This window comes from Chelonoidis abingdonii, chromosome 1, assembly GCF_003597395.2.
Source record: "Chelonoidis abingdonii isolate Lonesome George chromosome 1, CheloAbing_2.0, whole genome shotgun sequence".
Taxonomy (NCBI): Eukaryota; Metazoa; Chordata; order Testudines; family Testudinidae; genus Chelonoidis; species Chelonoidis abingdonii.
The window spans coordinates 81,178,453-81,204,065 of NC_133769.1; the positions used below are offsets into that span (position 1 = coordinate 81,178,453).

General features: G+C 42.9%; 1 protein-coding gene across 1 annotated transcript; it reads right to left on the reverse strand.

The window, feature by feature from the left end:
• Positions 1 to 580: 580 nt before the first annotated feature.
• TSPAN19 (tetraspanin 19) lies at positions 581 to 24,931 on the reverse strand. The gene is made up of 9 exons (XM_032804637.2): positions 24,837 to 24,931; positions 24,060 to 24,156; positions 23,896 to 23,968; positions 22,990 to 23,117; positions 16,317 to 16,391; positions 12,135 to 12,245; positions 6,620 to 6,763; positions 4,011 to 4,094; positions 581 to 1,630 (listed from the first exon to the last, which is right to left on the reverse strand). The coding sequence occupies exons 2-9, from the start codon at positions 24,123 to 24,125 to the stop codon at positions 1,559 to 1,561; spliced, it is 753 nt and encodes a 250-aa protein (XP_032660528.1). The 5' UTR covers positions 24,126 to 24,156; positions 24,837 to 24,931; the 3' UTR covers positions 581 to 1,558.
• Between the last annotated feature and the right edge of the window lie 682 nt (positions 24,932 to 25,613).

Genomic DNA, 25,613 nt, shown 5'->3' on the forward strand with positions numbered 1-25,613 from the left:
TTCGTGTGGTGCTGCAGGCACTCCTGGCCTCAGTTTCTCTTTTCTGAGCCCCTTCCACACAATTGAATTGAGTGAAAGACAAAATACCCATGCTGGAGATCTCCTTTATTAAAGTAAAATAAACTTGAAATAAAGTCTCTCCCTTTGGGTTCAGGGGTTGCACATCCTTCCTCCTTGGAGCCTCTGGTTCTCAGTCCTGGCCTCTAGTGTCCCCCTGGGGTTCACAGGGTGGCACGGCCCTCCTCTTTGGGCCTGTGGTTTTCAGGGAACACCTCTCTCTTAGGAGTGCTTCTCCTTCTGTGAGCACCTCTCTGTGACCGAGTCCTGATGGCCTTTTATCAGGCTGCCTAGATAGGCGTGTTTCTCTTAAATCAGTTCACCGTGGGTAGCCTGGGCCCAAACTCTCATTAAATGGGGTCAGTAACCCCAGAGATAATGCCAACATATCTTTCTGTTTTAGAGTTATTTGCAGGTACAGCAACATATATAACATAACTCTCAGAGCAGGTTGTTTTGGAGATTCAGAACACTAGTATTCAGTTTCACAGAATGTTTTATTATCCAGCTAGTTAATGGGAAAGTGCTCAACACTTTAGTCTGTATGTCTCTGTAGTATAAATATCATAACCAAGACTATAAACAATACACAAATGTATCAAGCCATAAATGCACATATGTTATGCAGTACACAGCAGGCAGCTATAGCCATTGAGATATTTTCTATATCAACACATAAATTACCAATTTATCAGAGTAATTCTGATATTTTAGGGCCTGAGCTAAACATCATTGATTTTAATATGAGTCTTTCCTTTGACTTGAAGGGTCAGATTAAAGCAGAGGTTCCCAAACTCTGACATGTGTACTCCTGGGGGTATTCAAGACATCTCTGGGGGGTACACAGGAAAAATTGTGTAATGGTGGATTTTATTTATTATTTTATTTATTACGTTTTCATAATAGGCTACCCAGACAAATCTTTAAAACTCTGTGGGAATTTGTTATATAAAATATGATAGGTAATTTACTTCATGATGTATCAATGAGAACACAAATACACAAAGACGCTGATGTACAGAGTCCTCACCCAGGGTCGGACATACTAGGGCACGACCCTAGGGATGCTAGCATTGTAGGGGTGCCTTACCTCTCTAAAATTGTGTGCAACACAAAGATCAACTGTAGTCGGGGGAGGGGGGAGTGAAGATGCTGTGTCTAGGAGTGAGTAAGGTGTAAATCCAGCCCTGTCCTCATCTCCAATCACCATATAGGGCAGGTTCAGTTGCCCATCAACTATCCAGTCTAACTTAGCTCAGAATTTAGGGGTTTTTTTGGTTGTATGTGTCACACTATATCTGTACATAACAGTGAAATATGGACAGATGGCTAAAGACTGGTAGTATTAAGAACACACAACGTATCAGTGATGAGAAGGGTAGCGGTACATGGGAACCTGGTAGGGCTGGAAGGGGGTACACAATAAGAAAAGTTTGGGAACCTCTAGATTAAAGAATTATTAGATAATTTATGCAAATATAACAACACCAAAAATCTTTCTTTATTCCTTTAGTGAAATTTTATTCTTCTTGATGTTTTTGAACAGCAATACACCTAACGTGAACAGGAGGCCCTGAAAAAAAGGAAGAAAGAATGGCTTAAAAATTAAATCGAGTCATAGTCATTTATGCTCATTGATATCTAAATTTAATCTGTTGCAGTTTAGAGGCCAGATCCTGCTCCCACTAATCCCACAGTAGGCAGAATGACAGGAAAGATAAACCACTGGTTAGAATGCCAATGTAAGACTTGGAAGACCTGGGTTCAGTTCCCTCTCCCTTTCCTTAGCTTCTTGTGTGGCCTTAAACAGGTCATTTGGTCTTTCTCTGTTTTCGATCCCCCTCTGTGAAATGGGAATAATAGCACTTCCCTACCTCATGGGAGTGTGTTGTGATGCTAAAGACAGAAAAAATTGTGAGGCACTATGGGAATGGGGGATACATAACTATTTAAAATAACGTAAATGTTGCCATAAATTTCATTTGGCCTTAATACACACCAATGGCAGAGATGGTGTGCAAACCAGAAAATCTCAAAAGTAAAATAATAAAATATCTGACAAAGAAAAGAATCCAGCAGATATACTTGCAGATAAAAACAGTGCTCATAGATCAATTCCACTGACCTACCAGCATATGACAGCGGAACAATAAAAGTGTCTGGAGAAACAGAGTTAGATCTGCTCTCAGTCTCAGTATAAAACTGAGGTAACTAAATTTCCAACTCAGTGATTTGGGATCTGAGCCAACTTACTTTGTGCTCCGACAACTTCCATTGGTGGTAGTGGGACTTTGGGGTGCCTATGGAATTCAGGGTGAGTTTTTGTTGAAATTTGACACAAATTTTATTTTGTATTTTGCAGAGTTCATAACATTTTTATGATATATTTTTCTTATAAATTTGAGAATGAATTTTCTTCCTAATGTGGTTTTGTGCTGTTTGACTTAGTGCACACTTATCAAATATCAATAATAAGCAGTAGTAGTATGGTATCACCTCAGAGCCCCAGTAATGGACCAGGACCCCACTGTGCTAGATGCTGTACAAACAAACAATAACAAGATTGTCCCTGCCCCAAAGAGCTTACAATCTCAGTAACTGACTTTTCCTCCACTGCAGGTTAAAGAAACAAGCTGTATAAACAAATTAGAGACAGGATGGGCACCAACATCAATGAAGAAGTCTTTCCTGCTCTGGGCATAGGCATGGGAAGTAGTGGTGTGGGAGGTGCTGCAGCAAACCCAGGTTTTGCACAGGGCTGCCGGCCCAACTCCCTGCTCCCCAGCCATTGGGGTGTTTCCCACACCTATCCTCTGCTCCCAGTCCTCTGCCCGCACCCCACTCCCCAACTGCTCATCTCACCTGGGGCTCTCACTGCCGGCCTCACTTCCCACTCCCACGCCTCCGCTCCTGGGGCCTGTTCCACTCCCAGCCCTGTACCTGAGGCTCTGCTCCTGGAACACCGGCCTCACTCCCCAGCTGATGGCTCCATGCCCAGCTCCACAGCTGGGGCTCTGCTCTTGGTCCTGCATGTGGGGTCTCGGCTGCCGGCCCCTGCCTAGGGCTCCACTCCTGGCCCCATGCCTGCCCCCAGGTGTGGCCTTGACCCCTTTGCCCCTGTCCAGGTCCCCCTTCTTGGAGACACAGCCCTGCTCCCAGCCTCTTGGTGGGGGGTGGAGGGGACAGATAGGGATAAGGGAGCTGGCTTTCAGCACCCCCACTACTAAAAATGTTCCAGCAGACTGGCTCTGAGAATACTGTTTCTGAAGCTATGTCTACACTAGACACCTTACAGCAGCACAGCTGTACTAATGCAGCTGCACCACTGTAAGATCTCTCATGTATCCTCTCTATGCTGATGGGAGAGAGCTCTCCCGCCAGCATAATTAAACTATCTCCAACAAGCAATGGTAGCTATGTCGGTGGGAGAAGCTCTCTCCGCTTATGCCATCGGCAAAACTTATGTTGCACACAGGAGTGTTTTTTTCACACCCCTGAGCAACAGAAGTTTTGCCGACATAAGTGGTAGAGTAGACATGGCCTAAGGCTGTATCTACAATGCCACACAGTTCAGACTTCGGGGTTGTGAATAGCAGTGTGCACCAAAGTGCTTTGCTGTAACTCTCCTATGTAGACACAGAGAGTATGAACTAAAAAGTTCCTAGTTTGCAATACATGAACTGGGGATCTTTTAGTTTGAGCTTACAGCACCCTCTCATGGGAGCTACAATGCACTCTATTATTCACAGCCCTGTTATCCGAACAGTGGGTCAGTGTAGACATTAACAAAGGCACCAAAAATAGAGATTTATCTTGCTCCCGTTGAAGTTAATGTAACTTCTTATATGGTTTTAATGGGGCAGGGTCATGCCCACAGAACACTAAACTTATTTTTGTGGGTCCCACTAATTTGTCAATATTTTCTTATTTTTAAAAAAATCAAGTACTCTTACCTCTATAGTTAGAAGTGCAATATTAATTGCAATTAAGACCAAAGTGTTGTTTTCAAACCACATTTTAATATACTCGTCACATCCCTAGACAAAAGCAGATGAATAGATATTAACTGCAAAATTATTTTTGATTCCTGGATTCAGACTGCATGTTTATAACATGTCCCTGTTCAAATTTTATGCAACAACTTCCTACCAGGGATTTATGGATTCTGACACTTACTCATTGGAAGGCAGTCATGTTAACGCTGAGAGTGTTAATGTTTTCAAGTGTTTTTTTTTAAATGTATAAAACTTTGCACCCCAAAATTATGGAACTAGTGGCTGATCTAAGGGGGAATTTGCTTTTGTAAAAGCATATTGATGGATCCTCATTCAAGCATCCAATCACTCTACAATTGGGTGCTTAAAAGAGTATGTTTAGCTATTGCAAGTTTATTGTGATTCCCACATATTATTCATCTCAGGATGGACTTATATGACTTCTGGATTATTGTTTGTGTTTGTTATACCAGTCACTTCAATAATTAATAAACTGTTATATAGGAAAGAAGCTGAAAAGTAAAAAAGGGTTATTGTTACTGCAGAGAAAAGGTATTGTGCAGGTCTCACACTAATGTAAACTTTCAATCTCCATGTCTTTTCCTCTTTCTACTTCCCTGATTTTGAATAACAGTACGTGTACGTATTCAGAAAACTCTATCTTGAAACAGTGTCAACAATAAAGTTTTTATAAATTAGGACTGCTCAAAGATTTTCTGTTGAAACTGTTTTCCAACAGCAAATTGAATTTTTGATTAAATTAAAATTTTCATGAAGAGTTTTTGTTTTTCTTGCATTTGGGGATGAGGGGGTGTCTAGGAAAACAGAAACCCAAAAAAGGATTTTTGTTATTTTTGACTGAAAGCTTTCAGTCTCTGGCAGTTTTCAGATAAAAAAATAATTAGTTTCAGTTGTCAAACCATAAATACATAAATAAAAAATATCTATTTTTGAGCATTTGCTTTTTTGACAAAAAGTCTTAATTTTCCATGGGGGAAGAATACTCTAACATATAGATGATCAAATATGTCTCTATATCCCAGTGAATGACCTGCTATCAGAGTTAATTTGTCGCAACAAAAGGGGACAGTACCAACTTGATATGAAAATAATGAAATATTGGCTGCCAGTTCCCTTTCAGGTGAAATTCAAGTTGCTGATTAGTATCTACAAACCCCTCAATGATCTTGGTCCCATTTGTTGCTGAAAATCTTTCTTTTCACACTATACCATTCCAAAACATCGATGATTGACATGAGGTGCCTTCGGCTGTTTGTCTGAAGAATATTGCTCAAGAGCATAGGATTATAGTATTCTCTTTGGATCCTGCCCCTCTTGAATTTGTTCCCAATGTAAGGTTATATGAGATCAACTCTAGGCGCTTTTAGGAAGTGTGGTAAGATGTATCTCTTTGCTCCAGCTTTCTAATGACTGCAATCCGATGCATGCAGACAAGCTTGTCCTTCTCTTTTATAATTAACTAGTTCTGATCTATCAGGGTTCTCTGATAATATGCTTCTTATTTTTCTGCTTGGGGTTCTTTAATTCTGTAAAGTGCATGCAGATGTTTTGGTGAAAGACAACTCCTAAATAGGTGAATACGCTGCAGGCATGATACAAATAACAACAATGATAACAATTATGTGTTGCCATTGCTTTTATGTTACATTCTCCACTCCTTTCCCATATCATAGCTGTACTTGCACAGAGCACAAAATGGTGGATGGCAACAACTTCAGTACTGCACAAGCTACCAGTAAATGTTCTCTCATGACTGACTCACTCTGTGACGCTCCCAAATCCTGTTATCCTGAGGTCTCCTCCTTGATCTAGAATTTCCTGTGTGGTAGACTCCTAAAGAGTAACAACCATGCCAACAGCCTGCCCAACAACATCTTTGCTTTAATTATGATGATCATTACTATTGTTCCATTTTTGTAAAGGCACTTATGGTTTAATTAAGATTTGGAAAGAGTTTTCAAAAGTTAATGTAGTGTATGTCTACACTATAAATGTAAATTGATCTATTAGATCAACTTACTGCCACTGCAGTAATTACTGTGGTAGTACATGTCCACACTACCCCACTTGGGTTGGTGGTGTGTGTCCTCACCAGGAGCGCATCCACCGACCTAAGAGAGCCAGTGTGGGGAGCCGAAAGCCTGGTCTCTCAGCTCCACTTGCAGCTTTCCATTGCAAGCCCAGCTGCCCCACAGGCTCTGGGGATCCTGGCAGGGTTCCCATCATCCCCCTCTCCACATCCCCTCCCCCTGTTCCCCTACAGGAGTCAGAGGGAAGCCACCAGGGGCTTCTTGCCTCCACCATTCCCTGCCAGGAGTGGGGGAGAGCCACTTGGGCTTCTCACCCCAGCTCCCAGATGATAGCAGGGTCCAGCCACCCAGCTCTCCAGTGGAGCAACGGGCAGCTGGGCTCTAGATGTTCAGCTTCCTTGTCAATTTCACGAATTCCGCCTTACTTTGACCTAACTGTGTAGTGTAGACCACCCCTAAGTTATGAAAGCGAGCTACTGCGGTCACTCAGGTAAAATAAAATTGGTTATTCCTTACCTTAATGTACACTTCATTCACGGGGACATCACAAAACCATTCCTCCCTATTAGATTTCGTACATGAACATGGGACCTGATTTGTGTGTTCTTTATTTTCATTCTTTTTCCAGTCTGTAGAATTGTGTCTTCCACAGCATTCCAGCTAGAAAAAAAAGATCCTGTCACTTTGAATGCCAAAACAAACAGAGAATGACACATTGTGCCCCCAAGATAGATAGAATTATAATACAATAAGAGATATTAGTAGTAGTGTCAGTGATGTAGTTTATTCCTTAAAAATATGATTTATATTGTCTCACCATTCTCTATCATGTAAGAATCCAACCTCTTTTCCAAAACAGCCATTGACTATATCTGTAATATGCAATGGCATGTATGAAATGTTCATTTTACATATGTATATTAGGAGAGGAATATGTTCTTAAAATACATATTTTAAAGGAATTTCTATTTGGGGCACAAGGGTCATGACAGAACTACTGAAAATGTAAACTGGAAATGTTGTTATAATGTTTTTATTCCAGGCAAATGCCAAATATTTTGGCCATCACACTCAGCCTTCATCAAGGCTTAAATATGAGCTAAGGCGGCATTCAGTTTATACATTTGTGTTTATGCAGTCAAGCAGTAGAGGCACCAAACTGACAACAGGCCAGGCAACAGTGAAATACTACCAGAAAGAAAAGAGGAAAATCTGTAAAAATAGCAAAGGAAATAGAGTACATTTCCATAATTAGGGCCAGATTTCTAAGGTGTACAGGTCTGATTTAGACACCTCTCCAAGAGCACGATTTTCCAAAGCACTCACAACTCAGCAGCATTTATGGTGACACTTATGGTAAGATTTTTAAGAGCTCGGCTCCCAACATGCTGAGCTCTTTTGAAAACCTGGCAATTTATGTTAGTACCTAAATGAGAGTGGAGCTCTTTTGGCAATCCAGCCATAAGGTCCTCCGTTTTTGGCAAAAAGCTAACTACTACCACAAAATCACATGGGGTCAGCTTCAGGCATCCTTCCCAAAAACCTGTTTGAATAACAATGGTGGAACTGTTTGGAAAGCTGGATTTCTGTCCCAGGGGAAAGATTAGTATTTCAACATTTAGTTTTCATCCTAAAACAGTATGAAAAGTCAAAATATATATAAAAAAAGAAGAAACAGTTTTGAAAAATTTCAATTTGGAAATGGCTGTATGTGTCATTTTTGACACTGCACAATATTGATTCAAAATGTTTCAGGTTGAAATATCAGTTCAAAAGGAAATGTCCTGTTTAGAATTTTCCTGTTGAAAAAAAATCAGATAATTCAGTCAAAAAGGACATTTTCCTACAAAAAAAATTTGTCAATGAAAATCCATATTTTGCTGGAAAAACTTATCAAGCAAAAAGCTGTGAAATCTTAGGTTGTGGTTGTGTTTTTCTAACAATTGTTGATGACACCACACAAGAGCTGGAATAGTGGGGAATGCTGTCTTAGTTTATGATGATGTCAGCATAAGCTGTTGCTGAAATCAGGACTTTGCAACTCAGAGGAGGAAGAACAGATTTTCAAAGAATGTTTGTTTTAAAATGTATCTGCAGTGCAAATGAACTTGTAATTTTAATGGTAGATACTGCTGTGATTATTTGGGATGATAAATCATTGCTTATCATTTGCAAAAAACTTTGTAGTTCAACTTTTAAGCAATTTATTCCATGGAAAATGATGATACTATTAAGGACTTCTAACAAAGGAAACTGTTCATGTGTCACCTGTGATGGGGCAAGGCCAGATGGCTACAGTAAAGTACTGAGAAACAGGCTAAACAAATCCCTAGTACCCTGGTAACCAAATGGCAGTTGCTCCCGGTTAATCAAGGCACCTGGAGCCAATTAAGATCTTTCTAGAAGGCAGTAGAGATAGCTACTTTAATTAGAACACCTGCAGCCAATCAAGGCACAGCTAAATCCGGGCAGGCCTGGGTGTATATAAGAAGGAGCTTACGCCAGTCAGTCAGGAGCACATGGAGAAGGAGTGTGCAGACTGTGAGGAGCTGGGAGAAGAAGCACGGAAGGTGAGATGTGAGAGGAGAAATTATCTGATGGAACCGCAATGTGAGAGGAACAGAAGCGTGTTGCCTCAGACACCAGGAGGAGTCCTGTGAGTATAAGCAGTCAAGAAAGGTGGAGGAGACCATGATCGGAGGTATGAGCGCAGGGGAGTTGTAGCTGTCATGCAGCTGTTACAGGCCAGCCGCCACTAATTAGACAGCTGTTGTCCACAGGGCCCTGGGCTGCAAACCCGGGCGGTAGAGGGTGGGACCTGGTTCCCTGCCCAAACCTCCCAACTCCTGATCAAGAACACACCTGGAGGAGCTGACGGCTCAGCCGCTTGGCCCTGCGCCACAGATCGCGCGAAGGATCCCTATGACGGCCCTGGAACCAACCTTCCCGCGGCACTACCGCGCAAGACTACCGAAACCCACCACCCCCAAAAAGTATGAACAGGCCGGCAACTTTGTGCACACCCCACGTATACCAATCGAGAGCCATATGTGTTCGACATGCTCTGATAATGCATAGTGAATAAAATCGCATTGGATATTTCAGGATTACATGTGGCTCTGAGTTGTCCGGTCTGCATTCAAGGGCTGGTGAAGAGAATATCAGCACAGCAGGTTTGTTCTCACATGACAACTTGAGAACTCATATGGTATGATGGTTATGTATTAATTGCATTGGACTACGGTCAATCTCCAGGCATACTCAGAGATCAGCAATTTTCCTCCACCATAGTCGCTCGCAGAGAAGGCCACGCCTTGACCTATTTGCTCCATGGTGATTGCATGAAGTGGCAACAGGTTAATCAGCTGAACCCTCCGCTACTCTACACCCCTTTACAGATAATAACAGCCTGTTCATATTAACAGTCTCCTCCCTGCTGGACACCTCCATTAGACAATGTGCATGGGGTGAGGCCACGGCCACAACCTGCCACATGCTTTGTGGTTTCTACATTGGCCAAGGCATAGGCCTGGTCTACACTATGCGTGTTAAACTGATTTTAGCAGCGTTAAACCGATTTAACGCTGTACCCGTCCCACACTACCAAGGCCCTTTATATTCAATATAAAGGGTCTTTTAATCGGTTCTGTACTCCTCCTGACGAGAGGAGTAGCGCTAAATCGGTATTACCCATACTGGATTAGGGTTAGTTTGGCCCGAATCGACGGTATTGGCCTCGCGGGCAGTATCCCACAGCAGTGCACCACTGTGCCGTTGCTGACAGCAATCTTAACCGGTTGCTGTGGCCAGGTAAACAGGAAAGCCCTGTGAAATTTTAGATTTTCATTCCTGTTTGCCCAGCATGGAGCTCTATCAGCACGGTGGCAATGCAGTCCCAAATCCAAAAAAAGCTCCAGCATGGACTGTACGGGAGATACTGGATCTGATCGGCTGACGGGAAACAAATCTGTTCTATCAAAGCTCTTTACAGAAGACGAAATGCCAAGCGTTGTAAAAAAATCTCCAGGCTACCACTGCTGTGTGACAAGCGTAACGGGAAGCCAGCAGACTCAATATGGACGGCTCATGGAGGGGTGGGACTGAGGGACTCCAGCTATCCCACAGTCCACAGCCGTCTCTGAAAAGTATTTGCATTCTTGGCTGAGCTCCCAATGCCTGTAGGTTCAACACATGGTCCGGCCCTGGTTCAGGGAATAGCTCCTCCGGAATCTCATAAACCCCACCCACACATGAAGAAAATGGGAAAATGTTTCTGACTTCTTCATTGTCACCCTATGTCTACTGAATCTGCGTTGTAAGCGCGATGCTCTGCAGCAGTGAAGAGCACGTATCTGCTCCTCTCCCCTCCCTGGCGGTGGCAGATGTCCGCGTGGGCAGTTAGACTGGAACCATCCTTTTATCACGCCATGAGTGTCCTGGCTGCGCCTCAGGGACGCTGGCCAGGGCGCCTGGGTTAAAAATAGGAATTGGCCCCGGATCATTTCCAGTAGATGGTACCAGAAACAGCTAGTAACCGTCTATCATTCATAGAACGGGGGCTTGAGGCTCCCATCAGCCCCCTCCCTTTCCTGTTGTAAAGAAAGATTCTGTCCTTGCCTGGACTTGTCATAAGCAGACGATGCTGGGCTATACTTCTCCCCTGCACCACTTAATGTCCTGCTGGAAGGTTCATAGCACCCACGAGGGTGCTCCCACCTCATTTTGTCACTAAAAACTCAGTGTTTCTTTAATTCCTACCATTCTTTATTACTCATGACCAAAGGGTGCACTGCCCGGCTAGATGACTCTTAGGGGCCAGAAGGTTGGGGAGTAGGAGCAACAGCAATGGGTGGTGGTTGTTGAAGGGCACCCCCTTTGTGAATGGCATGTAGCTCATTCATTTCGCAGGATCTTTGACACAAGCACCTTGCTATCGTGATCAACAAGGTTCTTCCTCTAGTACCACTTAGGCCCCGTTATTCTAGGCGCACTGACTCTATGGTTTTGAAACCATATAAGGAGGGAATTGACTCGGAGGAGATCATTCCCAGTTTGCTTTGCGCCCCGGGCCGATCCAGCCAGGGGCACCCACATGTAGCAGCAGACAGTACAGAGGTAAGATAATGTCATCTCATTGGCCATTTACGCCGGCAGCGGACAGTACAGAACGACTGAATAACCGTCCTCTGCTATCATGCAAAACAAATGACGTGCTGTGTAGCGCTGGAGTATCGTCTCTCTGTCCGCGGGCCATTCCAGTACATTATACGCGTGGACTGTAAGAAAATAGGGAACGGTAAAGCCTGAACGGGCTCCATGTTGCCCGCTGCTATGGCATCTGCCAGGCAATTCCAGGAAAACGGCCACGAAATGATTGTCTTTCGTGGCTTGTCCCGGAGAAGAATTATGGTGTGACGACCATTACCAGAACCACCCGCGACAATGATATTTTGCCCCATCACCACTGGGCTATCAACCCAGAAATTCTAGGAGCGTGGTGGAACTCGCCGGGCACTATGGGATATCTATGGAATAGCTATCCACAGTGTAACGCTCCGGAAATTGACGCTAGCCTCGGACCATGGACGCACACCGCCGAATTAATGTGCTTAGTGTGGCCGCGTGCACTCGACTTTATACAATCTGTTTTATAAAACCGGTTTATGTAAAATCAGAACAATCCCGTAGTGTAGACGTACCCATAGAGAATTCTTGCCCTTATGCCCAGGGGCCTAATCAGGCCAGTGTCCTACAATGACAGGGACTGTGCCTGCCCCTGCACAGGGTGGCAAAGCAAGCATGGGGAGCCCTTTTGCACATGTGCAGAGTTAGTCCTCTCAAACCCACAGACATCCAAGTTTTCAGTTAAACAGTAGAGAATATATCTACTTACATCTGACACCAGGTGCCATGATATATAAGCCTGTAGCTAAACAACAGTTTTTTCAGAGTGCTTTGTGACATAGACTTTTCATGTGATAAAAGGTGATAGAACATTTCTGGGGTGGTGATTTTTCAATTTTCTGCTTACAGTATTCTGCACAGCATTCAGAATATCCCACTCATGTTCTCTTCCAGTCAGATTTTTGTTCCCATAGTTAGAAATAACTGCATCAATTCTGTCATTCCACATAATCTGGACCTGTTAATACAGAGCATTTACAATACACACTGGTTGATTTAAAATAAACTGCTCAAAAGTCATTATGCTAGGCACTATATAAACATGTAGTGAGAAACAGTCCTTATGCTGAAGAGCTTTAGTCAAAATAGATGACATAGGCAAAGGGTTGGAGGGGAAACTGAGGCACGAACTTCAAATGACTTGTCAGAGATCACACAGCAGGTCAAAGGTAGAGGCAGGCTCATCCTGCTCTCCAGTCTCCCACTACAGTCCCCTATTAACTAGACCATGTTACCTTTCCTGAGTATGTCTCCTTAGAGTTCTGATGAACGAACACGTATGTCAGCAGCATGTTGGCTACTCTAGTTTTCATGAAAAGGCTCAGAGACCTGAAACCTGAACATTTCTGTTGTGGAAGGAGACCCTCAATGTTTCCACTTTGAGGAAAGGGGATACTGCAGTCTGTGTTTTTTCTGTTACTGACATTCTGCTTTCTCCAAGAGCCACCTGTGAGCAGCGTTGCTTTGGCCTCTTTCCATATGTGAGAACAGCCATGGCCACAAGAGCAACAGAACAGAAGAAAGCAAAAATGAGAAGATGAACAAAGTGACCCAGTGTAACAGCAGCCTCAAGAGCAGGGGTGGCCAATCTGCGGCTCTGGAGCCACATGTGGCTCTTCAGAAGTTAATATGCGGCTCCTTGTATAGGCACCAACTCTGAGGCTGGAGCTACAGGTGCTAACTTTCCAGTGTGCCAGGGGGTGCTCACTGCTCAACCCCTGGGTCTGTCACAGGCCTTGCTCCCACTCCACTCCTTCCCACCCCCTCCTAAGCCTGCCGTGCCCTCACTCCTTCCTCTCCCCCCAGAGCCTCCTGCATGCCACAAAACCGCTGATAGGGAGGTGAGGGGAGGGAGGGGAAGGTGCTGATCAACAGGGTTGTTAGTGGGCGGGAAGCGCTGGAAGCCGGGGGGAAGCTGATGCAGGGCTGCTCATGTATTACTGTGGCTCTTTGGCAAGGTCTGCTGATAAATTCTGGCTCCTTCTCAGGCTCAGGTTGGCCACCCTTGCTGTAGGGCACTGGAGTGACAGATCACAGGGAAAAGTGCGGCTGCACAGAGGGCATGAGTAATATATGATGACATGCTGTAGGTCGTGGAAACATTTCATTGCAATGCAAGCAAATGGTAAGTCTCTTTCTGCCACCCCACTCCAAGTAGCCTATTCATTCTGCAGACATGGTTGAAAGCTCTGCATTGTGAATTATAGCATGTTAGTCTAATCTATTATAATACCTGAGCAGCATTATAGTTAGGTTGAGCTACAACTGTATTTGTTTGCTGCTGTCTTTAAAATAACACACACACACACACAATTTCTGAATATATCACGGAGAGATCTAGATGCAGCAGAACTGATGGAGTTCTACTGTATATTGTGGGGATAGGAGAAGGCTTTGGAAAACTTGCACAAGAGCCTGCACCCCCTGTGCATTCTGAAGCCACTTTTGTGGGGACTCTATTTGCATTCCCATGCAATAGAGTTTAGAGAGTATGGCCAGGAGAGCGAGGAGTCAGGATTTCTGCCCTACATAGAGCCGCAGTGCTGAAGTGAACTGCGTAAACTACTGTATGAAGGTACAAAACCGTGGAGTATCAGACCAACAGTTTTGCACAGTCTGTAGCTGCTGCTTCTTATTGTTAAAAAAATGAAGGTATGTAGGAGTCAATGGCAGATGCTGGGGAGAGAGGTGTGTTCTAAACCCCAGTCCTTACAGAGTTAGGCACGTAGCTAACGCAGGGAGGTGCCTATTTCTGCTTGTGATCCACAGCTAGTAAGCGTCTCCTGGAGTCAGTTTCTTAAGCCATTTTTGAAAGAATAGCAGCAGTGCACATCTAACTCCACACAAGAAGGCTGAGAGGTGGGGGGGAAGAGAAATGACACAGGCTAGAGGACACCTCCTTTATAACCTTCAGTCCAGGGAACTTATACACCGTGGCTGTCAGCTGGGGAAGAAAGGGGTTTCCCACCCTCTGTGTGCATGCCCTAACCACTAGACTATGGGATGCTCTGATGCATAAGCTTTGTCTACACTAAAGGGAAAAGTCGATCTAAGCTACGCAATTTGAGTTACATGAATAGCATAACTCAAATCAACGTAGCTTAGATCTTCTTACCTGACTCCAAAAGAGGGTTCCCAGCTGTGGACTGCAAGCTGTACCTAAATCTGGGACTTGGGTGCCAAAATCCCTTTTGGATCTGGACCATAGTCATCACATAGAATTTTGCATTCACAGACATGGTGGCTGTGCTTGCATTTAAAATAGAACCTAAGTTAACAAATAGTGTAATTAATTCATATATTTTACATGTCATGGTAACAATTACTGTTGCTATAAATTGCAAGATAGAGGCAGTTGTTACATAGTGGTTAATTATATCATTCATGTTAATAAAGCTGATCACATAAGCTAATTATCTAATTACAGCATCATTCTTTTATCATTCTTTAAAAATACATTAATTCCCCATTAACAGGCATTAGAATTTTACAAAAGGTCTAGCAGCGGCAGTACTAATGTACTGTACATTACCTATGCTTCTTATATTGCATAAGAGAAAATAACTTCTGTCATGTGAACTATTTTAGGACGATCTCATCTACCACTGTTCCATATTTTCCCCTACTCGGTCATGATCTTGTAGAAACATGTGCTCTATGTGGTCTTTAATGCAGCCTATTTGTTCCCTCTAAACTGGGATAATACAAGCTGCACTATAGCTCTATGGTCATTGTTTACACAGTCTTTGCTTGGACAGTGGGATTAAATACTTGGTACAGGGCAGCCTGCCCCGTTAAGGGCCAATGGGACTTGTGACAGTCAGCACTGTTCAGATAGGCCCACCCCACTTCACCTTTGCTGCGTGTTGGATTTAAGAGAAGGATGCCCAGGTGTGGGGAGCTGGCTGGAGAGGTGGGTATAAATCAGGCAAAGGCTAAGGAGTGGCTGTTCAGGAAATAGTAGGGAACAACTCAAAGGAGCCCAGGAGGGATGAGATGGAAATGAACCTGGAATGGGCAAAAACTGAGTCCTAGGGTGGGCAGAAGAGTGCCTGAAATTAAAGGAGAGAATACAGACTCCTTGGGAAGGAGGGGCTGTGGCAAAGACTTTGGGGTTTAGATTTGGATTCCCCAGAAGGAGTGGACTCTTGTTAATGGCTTTGTTGGAGGGCAAAGTCACTGCAGCAAGTCAATGGCATGGTGAGAGCAGGCTGAAGATCATGTGGGGAAACTGGGGTGAAAGTGCTACATCTGCTGGTCTTGCTGCAGGGGGGTTCTCTGGGATGATGAGTCATGTAACAATACCAGTGATTTTTCTAAGGGCCAAATAATGACGCTGCTGGCCTATGTTGTGAGAAGTTGAATTTTATGGGGATAGACCCATTGGCAGCAGCCAGAGGTGTGCCATGGATCCCCATCCTTCTGTCTCTTCCTTTCCACTTCTGTATGCAGCAGTGGAGTCATAGTTAGGGGAATGTGGTGCCTTCCTGGATGTCTTGGCGTGGGGATAGCATCCAAGCTAGCTGGTGACTGGAAAGACAGCACGTGAGCCTTCTCTCAGCCCAGCACCAGAGCTGGTTGACATCTCCGAAATGGCCCACAGTGAAAGGTAGTGGAGTTGCGGGAAGCTGACACCTACTCAACCCACACTCACAAGCACCTGTATCATTTCCTTTATGACATTATCACAATTCCTGCATCCCTTTCTAGCTCACCCTAGGCAGATCTATTGGTGCTACTGCTGACCATAATCTCCTTGGCTCCTGCACAGAAGAAGGCTCTATGGAGAGTCCGTGGAGGAGGAGGTGGGGAATTAATTTGTAGGAAAACCTTCCTAATTTCCCTGGGTTCCAAGTGGCTTTGTGTCCCCTAATGTGTCAGCATGAGCATATTTGGGCATAGTAAGTCCATTTCAGAGCTCCCATCTCAGTGCATAACATATCTCTGTACCCCATAGGGATCGGCCCTTAATAATTTTAGCAACAATTTTAAATTAATAACAGGCCTATATGATAGAAAGTTTACATACCTCTTCTTTTCTTGTATATATTAGCACTGGCATTGCAACTTGGACACCAAACAGCAAGACTATGAGTCCCAGATACTAAAAAAAATCAAATATAAATAACTATATCAATAAAAATTATTGCACAACAGAACAATGCATGGAAAGCCGCTTCATAAACTGAAACTGATCAACCATACTTATTATTTAGATGTATTCCGATAAAAGCAAGGAAATATGTTCCTACAAAAGCAATCTGAGAGCAAAATACATAGCTATCACCGCTGCTGCCATTCAGGATTAGGCCACATCTATACATACAGCATTGCAGCGGCACAGCTGTACTGATACTACAGCGCATCTGGTGAAGACATGCTGTGCTTATGGGAGAAAGTTCTCCCTTCAGCATAAAAAACCACCTTTGTGTGCAGCAGAAGCTATGTCAGCAGCAAAACTCTCCCATTGACATTGCTCTGTGCACAAAAGCATTTTTTTTCTTAATATCAAGTTTGAAAGGGACCTCAGGAGGTCATCTAGTCCAACCCCTTGCTCAAAGCAGGACCAGTCACCAGACAGATTTTTACCCCACTTCCCTAAACAGCCCCCTCAAGAATTGAACTCACAACCCCTGGGTTGAAGCAGGCCAATGCTCAAACCACTGAGCTATTATGTCAGTACAACTTATGATGCTCAGGGAGGGGGGGATATTCACACCCCTGAGTGACATAAGTTTTTCCAATATAGGCTGTAGTGTAGACATAGCCTTAGATATTAAGTAAGACACATCTTGGTGACACTAAATTTAAAGAGGAAGCATTAACTTTTATTGAAATAACAAGCAAAGTTACTGGTAGGTAGTAGAGATGTTAAGCATATATAATTCACCATGACAGTCTATAAATGACTATCAGTTATATTTTTGTAGCCTGCTTAAAGTCAACAGAACACTGATTGAAAATAGAGAAAACACCGTTTCAATCTGAATTTGACCAAATCCATATCATTGCTGTTTAAAACTTTAAGAATGTTTAGAATGAAATATAAATAATCAGAATGTACATCCACATTTGAAAAGGAGGGATATATTACTTCATTATATTATCTTCACAGCATCCAGAGCGTCTTGTTGGGAGGGAGAGCTTTATAAATAACCTTTAGAAAAGGTTCAGAAAAGGACAACTAAAATGATTAGGGGTTTGGAGAGGGTCCCATATGAGGAAAGATTAAAAAGGCTAGGACTCTTCAGCTTGGAAAAGAGGAGACTAAGGGGGGATATGATAAAGGTATATAAAATCATGAGTGGGATAAGGAAAAGTTATTATATACATTATCCCATTAATACCAAGAACAGGGGTCACAAATATGAATCAATAGAGCAGCAGTTTTAAACCAAATAAAAGCAAGATTCTCTCTTCACACAGCTGCACATCAAACTATGCTGGAATCTCCTATACTGAGGAGGTTGTGGAGGCTAGGATAAACAGCGTTTAAAAAACTGGATAAATTCATGGTGGTTAAGTCCATAAGGGGCTATTAGCCAGGATGGGTAAGGAATGGTGTCCCTAGCCTCTGTTTGTCAGAGGATGGAGATGGATGGCAGGAGAGTGATCACTTGATCATTGCCTGTTAGGTTCACTGCCTCTGGGGCACCTGACACTGGCCACTGTCGGTAGACAGATACTGGGCTAGCTGGACTTTTGGTTTGACCCGGTACGGCTGTTTTTATTTTCTAAATTAAAACAAAATCAACTCCTCCCCCCCCATGAAAATCAAACTTAGATGGTAAGATTTTTGAGGCTGTGTTTGTGTGCAGTGCCTAGCACAATGGGTTCTGAATCCCTGACTGGGCACTGATTACACTGTAACTAATTAACAAAAGATCAAAACCAGAACCTTGAATGTTCAAACCTTTTGAGTTAAAGAGATTCATTTTCAAATCTCCAGCTATTGGCCTAGCCTGCCCCTATAGTTTTGGATCTAAAAGCGGAAGGGGCTTATTTTCTGATTCCAGTTTGATATAGGTGCAATCTTATGGAAACAGTTGTTGGTATTTCAGCCCAAAGTGGTGGGAATCCCATGAGAACAGATTATATTGTATTCATTTTTTTTAATTATTTTATTTTTTTAGTTTTGGATTAATGGATTTTGAGACCTGCACTCCAGACTTTGGTGTTCTCGAATGTGAACTGTAATCTTAGTCCTGATTCAGCCTTGAACTTCAACACAGAACCACAACCTAAAGTTAGTCCAGATTAAAACACTAGTTCTAGCAGTGATCACATGAGATGTTAGTGCATGACAAACTAGTGTGCTATAGATTCATACACTGAATGGCTACACCACTAACTCACCATATAGAAAGCCCTGAGTCACAATATGGTCTCTCCTTGCTCCATAAGTAAAGTCAGCTGCTCCAACTCTTTTCTTGACACAGTTTACTTCCCTCCCCTCAGTATCTCAGATGTACTGGCCAGCACATCAAAGAGGTCAGTGTCAAAGTTCTGCCTTTTTCCCACCCAATCTCCTCTGAATAGCATCAGAGGGGAAGCAGCAGTGCTGGGGCAGTTGCTGTGTTCTGCAATATAAGTAGCCCACATAGGGAGTAAAGTCCCTTATTTCCCCATAATCTTTGGAGTATAGACTGGGCTCAAGACCCATTAATCAAGTCCAACCACATTCTTGGTAGGGCATGTATTTTGATGTTCTGACAGGCCCCAATATATGCACAGGAGTCTGCTGTGTAGTCCTCACTAGACTCTGTCTACTGTTTCATTGCATTACCTGCTTCCTTTTTCTAATGTGAAGCTACAGAAAAAGCAAAGGCTCCTTCTTAGATTCTATCATTACAATATCCATAAATTACTATAATTTGAAATAAGCCCTTGTATGCACTTCTGCTTCTGCGCAAAGCTGTGTTGAAAATATAGACTATTTGTAGATTATAAACCTAAAAGGGACTATTGTGATCATCTAGTCTGATCTGTATAATGCAGGTCATAGGGTTTAAGGTCCTTAAAGTTCACAAAGCAATTGCATGTTGCAGTGCTAAAAGTGTAGTGTTAGTAATTTTGTATCTGAGGCCTTGTTTTTTTTTCCTTTTTACCTCCAGCTGTTTTTTTCTATTAGACCAGCTGATTTAGTATTTCTTAGGTCTACCTCTAAAGTTGTGAATGTCAGCCTGTCAAGGAAGGCCCTTAAGCAAGGAAGCTTGGCAGATGGCACACACTGCTAGTGAGTCAGTAATGCTCTTCTGATTCAAAGGACCTCTTAAAGGAGAGGTCCATGGACCCCTGGGGGTCCACAGACTATGTCTAAGGGATCCACAAAAGGTTGTTGTTACCATAGAGCAGTGGTTTTCAACCTGTGGTCTGCAGACCCCCGGGGTCCACAGACTATGTCTAAGAATTCCAAACAGGTTCACACCTCCAGATGAAATTTTTAGGGGTCTGCAAATGAAAAAACACTGCAAACCATTTCCTTAGAGAGACAGAATTTTGACCAGCCTGAAAAGAAGAGACTATTGAAGTAGCTGACAGATGTGGAAGAAACCACTCCGAGGCTGGAATTCTGGTTATACCTGGGAAGATACTGTTATCCTAGGGGGCAAAAGAAGTGGAGTGGGGGTAATGTTTAATTCTCCACTGCCCTGTACTTTGAACCTTTGTATTTACAACTTCCAAATCTGAATTCTCCATTCACACTAGCAATATCAGTTTACATTCACTTTTCAAAGATCTGAATGACTACATTGTGTCCAAGGCAATGGAGAAACAGGCTCTAACTACTTAGCTGTAGTGGGAATTGCCCTTCTAATCACCCATCTCCTGAATGCATGTTGTATGGCAAAGGTGCCCAAACTTTTCCTCTTGTGCCCCACTACTCCTTACCAGTAATGGAATCTGTCAGAGGGCAGAGCTGTGCTGGCAGTGGAGAAAGGGGAACAGTGAAGCTGCCTCTGGGGCTGGAACTGGCCTGGAGGCAGATCAGAGCTGCAGCTGGTGCTGAGCTGGGGTTGAGCAGGGGGCCAAGTGGAGCTGTGGCTGGGGGCGGAGCTGGTCTGGGGGCACAGCAGGGCTGGATGGCACTCCCTCCCTGCCCCCAATGGGGGCTGGCCTGGGCCTAGCCATGCGCCCCTGGAACTTTCCTCTGCACCCCCCCTAGAAGGGCATGCACAACAGTTTGGGGACCACTGCTGTATGGGATGTTAAATATTTCAATTACTCCTTCTCTTCCTGTGCTTTCTAATCTTTACTTTCAGAAGGCAATAAAGTGAACAATGCTATCTCTGCTGAACTCATCCCTGCTAACATAAGTCAAACTGTAAGTCTGCCTTGTGGAGTCTGCTGTGCAACACACAAGTGCTAAATCTCATCCATTAAAGCACTGCACTAAGGAGAGCTGACTCATAGAGCACCACAGCTTGCTGGGCAGGCACACTATTGTCAGCAGGAGGAGCAATGGTTTAGAGCAGTGTTTCTCAAACTGTGAGTCACGACCCCAAAGTGGGTCATGATCCTGTTTTAATAGGGTCGCCAGGGTTGGCTTTAGACTTGCTAGGGCTCAGGGCTAAAGCCAAAGACTGAGCTTTAACTTCCATCAAACTTCAGCTTCCATTTAGCTTTCCCCCCATTTGCCCAGGGCAGCAGGGCTCAGGCTTTGGTGCCCCTGCCCGGGGTGGCAGGGCTTGGGCAGGCTCAGGCTTCGGTCCTTGTTGTCAAAAGGGGGTCCCGGTCCAATGAAGTTTGAGAACCTCTGATTTAGAATGAAATTTGATTGCCCTGTTGAGGTTTTGTCTGAGGGACAGGGACACTTTTTCTTGAACAGTTCCAAGAGCACATGCAATAGCACTGCCAATTTACAACTTAAGACAGCATCAAGAAATAAATTAAAGTCAACTAAATGTAAGGGTCTAAAGGAACTGAATGAATTCTCCTCTGACAGCTAGCTGGGATGGGGAGAGACTTCCGGAGCAAACTGCATTTACATGAACATACCTACTCTGCATAGATATCCAGCAGATAGAGCAGCATTGCTCAAAATAATCAACTTTGGCTGGTGTTGGGTTACAAATCACTTTAGTACTGAATGCAGGGGTAGTGAAATACTGTTACCAGTGTGGTTGGCATTATTGTACAAATACAGAGAAGCAGGACTGTGCTTAACCTGTCCCAAATAAGGGGGTCACCTTCAGATGAAAGCACCTCATTAAGGCAGGGGCTCGAATGCCAGACCCCTCCCTAGGAAGACCTAGACTGGTTTAACCTGTTCCTCCTCACTGTTCAAAGAAAGAGCTAAATACGTTTCATTAGGAGCCTTTTTGTTATTTTAAATGCTGAATCAGAACTGAAATCAGTTGTGGTGGGATTGTGTTTCTGTCCAGCCTGCTAAAGAGCTAAAGATCACTTGAGATGGGGCAGTGTTTCTGCCCTGCCTGAAAAGAACTGAAAATTACTAAGAGACTGATGTGCAGCAGTCACAGCAGAGAGACAGGTGCAGCAAAGGTGGCTGACAGTTGGCCCGTGAACAGGTGAGGCAGTGAGCAGAATGAAAGGCTGGAGAAGCAATGAGCAGCTGGCGAGGCAACAAGGAACCGTGGTTGGTGGGGTGACCAGGCGGCAAAGAGCAGCGGCTGGTGCGGCAGCTAGCCAAAGCAAGTGCTCAACTGGGGGCACCAGCAAGGTTCCTTCTCCTCTAGGTGGGAGGTGAACTCACACAGATGTGCCCTTGAACCCTGAGTCCTCTCTGACCAAGGACGATCACTATGAGTGAGGTATGGTAAGGGAGCAGAGAGGGGCACAGAAAAGGAACTTTTGGTTGTCAGACTCAAGAACACGAGGTGGAAGGCACTGCCCCATGCACTTTGCTCACAGTTTTATGATTATGAATCCTGCTTGTGACATTCTCCCTAACTCATGTCTCGTGACTTTCCTCCTTTCATTAAAAGTTTCTTTTCTACACTCTGTGCTTGTGAATGAGTAAGTGAGTGAGACCAGGGGTGTTGTGTAATTTCCCCAGGTTACTGGGTGGGAGCTCAAGTTGGTTCTTTGTTGTATTGTTGAAAAAGACCCCCTAGATATGGAACCTAGTCCTGGTTGCTGCTTGATCCACCTGGCAGAAGAGTTATACAAATAATCCAGTAAAATAACCTGGCCTGCTAGCAAAACTGACTGCAAGATGAACCTATAGTGTTAAAAGGGTGACAAGATGTAAAGCATATTGTAATTCTACAAGGTGTTGTTGTAAGTGGGTCTTTGCAGGAAGCAACCTTTATAGTCTGAAACTATAAAGGAGTTTTACAAATTGCTTCAGGGGCTAGAGGCATTTTTCCCCCCAAAAGAGCTTACTGATAATAAAGTAATGATGCAAATGTACCTACTGGATAAAATTTGCAATGTTCTGACATTTTTAAACCCATATGCTTAATGCTCACTAGTATTGTGACTTGATAAAAGCAATTTGCTGCAGTTTATTCTCATCTGGCGATGTCTTCTCTTATGCCACACAGCTCCTCACATCATGATCTCTCATCTTATATTCACTTTCCTTATCTATTGCTTCAGAGCTTCACACATGACATAGGCAGTTGGTAGAAAATAAATAATAATATTGGGACATTCTGTTCCTGTAGTATGTTCATTGACTGTGCTTTGCAAATTAACATCTTAAATCTGTAGTCATTTTACAAGACTGTACTTACCAGAATTAGTAACCATCTGATTTCTTTAAAGATTCCTAGGAATCCCAAGAATGATATAAAAACGATGGATCCAACGCCAAGCAACATATAAGAAATGTATGCTACCAAGTGGTTCTCACCTGTGAAAGCTGAAACAAAATAAATTAATAAAATGTGTTTTTTCTCTTGATAACTTCCACTTACAAAACCTCTGCCATTAAAACTTCATTTTTAAAAAATTCATTGTACTAACTTTTTTAAAGCCATTGTTGAATAGACGGAATTAATGAAATCACCAAATGAAGTTATTATCTGTACTGCTAGATCTGGCTAAAGAGACAGAGATCTGCTTTCCTCCTGATATTTTGCCAACTCCTGGTATTGCTACAAGAAAGGTTTTTGAAGTGGTTCGGTGACCTTCAAATCACCTCAGTGCTGATGTCTGGGACAATGTAGTTGGCCCCTTCCCCCACATTCAACCTTTGTGGAGGTGGTTGCTCTTCTCCCAGTCTACATAGGAAATAGCTTGTGAACGCTTGAAGATCTCTCCTATGATTAAAGGTGGGATAGGGGCTCAGGCCTGGTCTATACCTAAAATTTAGGTTGACCTAGCTATGTCGGCTACATACATACCCCTCAGAGATGTACTTAAGCTGACCTAAGCTCTGGTATAGACACTACTAGGTCGATGGAAGAATACCTCTTCAATGGCTGTTCTAAGAGTCTATGCTATGGATTTCTTCCTCCCACTTTGGTAATAGATTTGTCCAATGAGGGACAACATAAATTACAGCAAAAGTTAGTACATTGCATTTTAATCCAATACTGCCATCTTGTGAAGAAATCCTATCTATAATTATTTCTGTTGTTAGGTTGTGTATCTTTTCCTAGTCATGGAATGCAGAAAAAATATCTATTGATACTCACATAAAACAGTGAATAAATTGTTTCTGTCAATTAGAAGCCACACGCTGAACATCATAAGCATAAGACCTAAAACCTGGAAATAAGATTTTTTATTAAATTAAGACAGTTGCTGAATAATATTTACTAAGTTATTTAACTTGTTAAAAATAAATCAAGATTCTTACCAAGAAAATTCCATTGAAGATGCTTAGAAAGTATTTTAGGATTAATATTTTATCTCTCGGTTCCATTCTCTTTCTTTTTCTGAGTTTTTAATGGTTTCTGCAAATATAATTATTCATTCAACTTAAATAATTTATTCAATATAATCAATGAGATAAGTAACTCATTCAGTATATGTCTGAGTACAGTTCTATAAGCGTAAATATTTAAAACTGCTATTTTGAGTTACAAAGTGGCAGCATCATGAGAGGTGCCAAGATGGCTGACACATCATGGCTGCCTTATAGCTGTGATCAGTCTTACATTTTCTCTTTTCAGTCTTTTCTTTCCACATCTGTAAATACTTTTTGGAGCAAGAGTGATGAAGGTGTACGTATCAAAGATGTCAGTTATGGTAGTGCCAGCTTTACACTTACACAGCACCACTGTGATCATGAAGCACCTGCTTGGCTGCTGCTAACCTCATAGGCACTTTAATTCACTCAGCACTTAACACTCCACTGTAAAAGTTCCCTAGATGCCTAAGTTTCAGACCCAGAGGCATGTGCACTGCTAACCCATTTTAGGCGTTTGGAGGCCTATCTCCCATCTAAGCCCCAGAACAAATCACAAGCCAGGGGAAGACAGGCATTTGGCCACCTAAATCTGTAAGGGGCCTAATATGGTAGGTGATCACTGAGCACGCTTTCCATATTGGATCTCATTCAAAATCTGGCCAAAGGAAGAGGTGGTATTACTGCCTACTTTATAACTTCTAGCCACATGGTTGGAGCACTCACCTGGGATGTTAGAGATCCAGGGTTAATTCCTCCGGAATTCTCTGCACAAGGGGAGAAAGATTTGAAATACGGTTTCCCACAATAAAATAGTTACAGTTTCTGCAAAATAGAAGGAGATTTACCAGAATAGATGCAACATCAATATTTTCAAATAATTGGATCTAATAGACAGTTTACTGTACAGACCAAACATATATAATGAAGAATTGATTAATAGGAGTATCATTCAAAACACAATTAGTTTTTGCTTTATTTGTCAACATTCTTGTTCTTTGCATTAGAAATGTTTACTTGCTAAACACTAGAATGATAAAAAGTATAAGCTTCTTAAAACTGCTGCTTTTTGATGTGTTGATTCTATATTACAAAACCATGTACACTTTATGAACCATACTGGATAACTGTTGCTCCACTTCCCCTGGAGTAGATTCCATCATTCTTAAAATGATGCATTATGTAGTCACGGTGAATTAAATCTCATCCCAGAGTTTTTCACATCTAGAATTTAATGAAACGCTGTACCTGCAGCATATTCTCAGCAAAACAATACTAATGGATACATTACCTGACCAACTTGTACATGAAATAGTCAGAAATCTTTGGAACAATAGTGCTTGCACTTCAGTGTTTCATTATTAATACTGTTTAAACACAAATTTTCAATCTTTGTCTAACTGTTCGATTGAATAAAAGGTAAAAATAGCGTTATTCCCACGGAAGCACGTACTGTAGTTGTTCTATTAAATATAACTCCAAAATAAACAAAAAAATCCTTAC

What these genes read in the sequence shown, in the direction of transcription:
- TSPAN19 (XM_032804637.2), bottom strand. Translation starts at nt 24,125, where the DNA reads ATGGAACCGAGAGATAAAATATTAATCCTAAAATACTTTCTAAGCATC. An exon ending in TGAATGCTGTGCAGAATACT is followed by an intron (nt 6,764 to 12,134) that starts GTAAGCAGAAAA and finishes TTTTTTTTCTAG; the next exon opens with CTGGAATGCTGTGGAAGACA. An exon ending in TTGCACTTCTAACTATAGAG is followed by an intron (nt 1,631 to 4,010) that starts GTAAGAGTACTT and finishes CCTTTTTTTCAG; the next exon opens with GGCCTCCTGTTCACGTTAGG.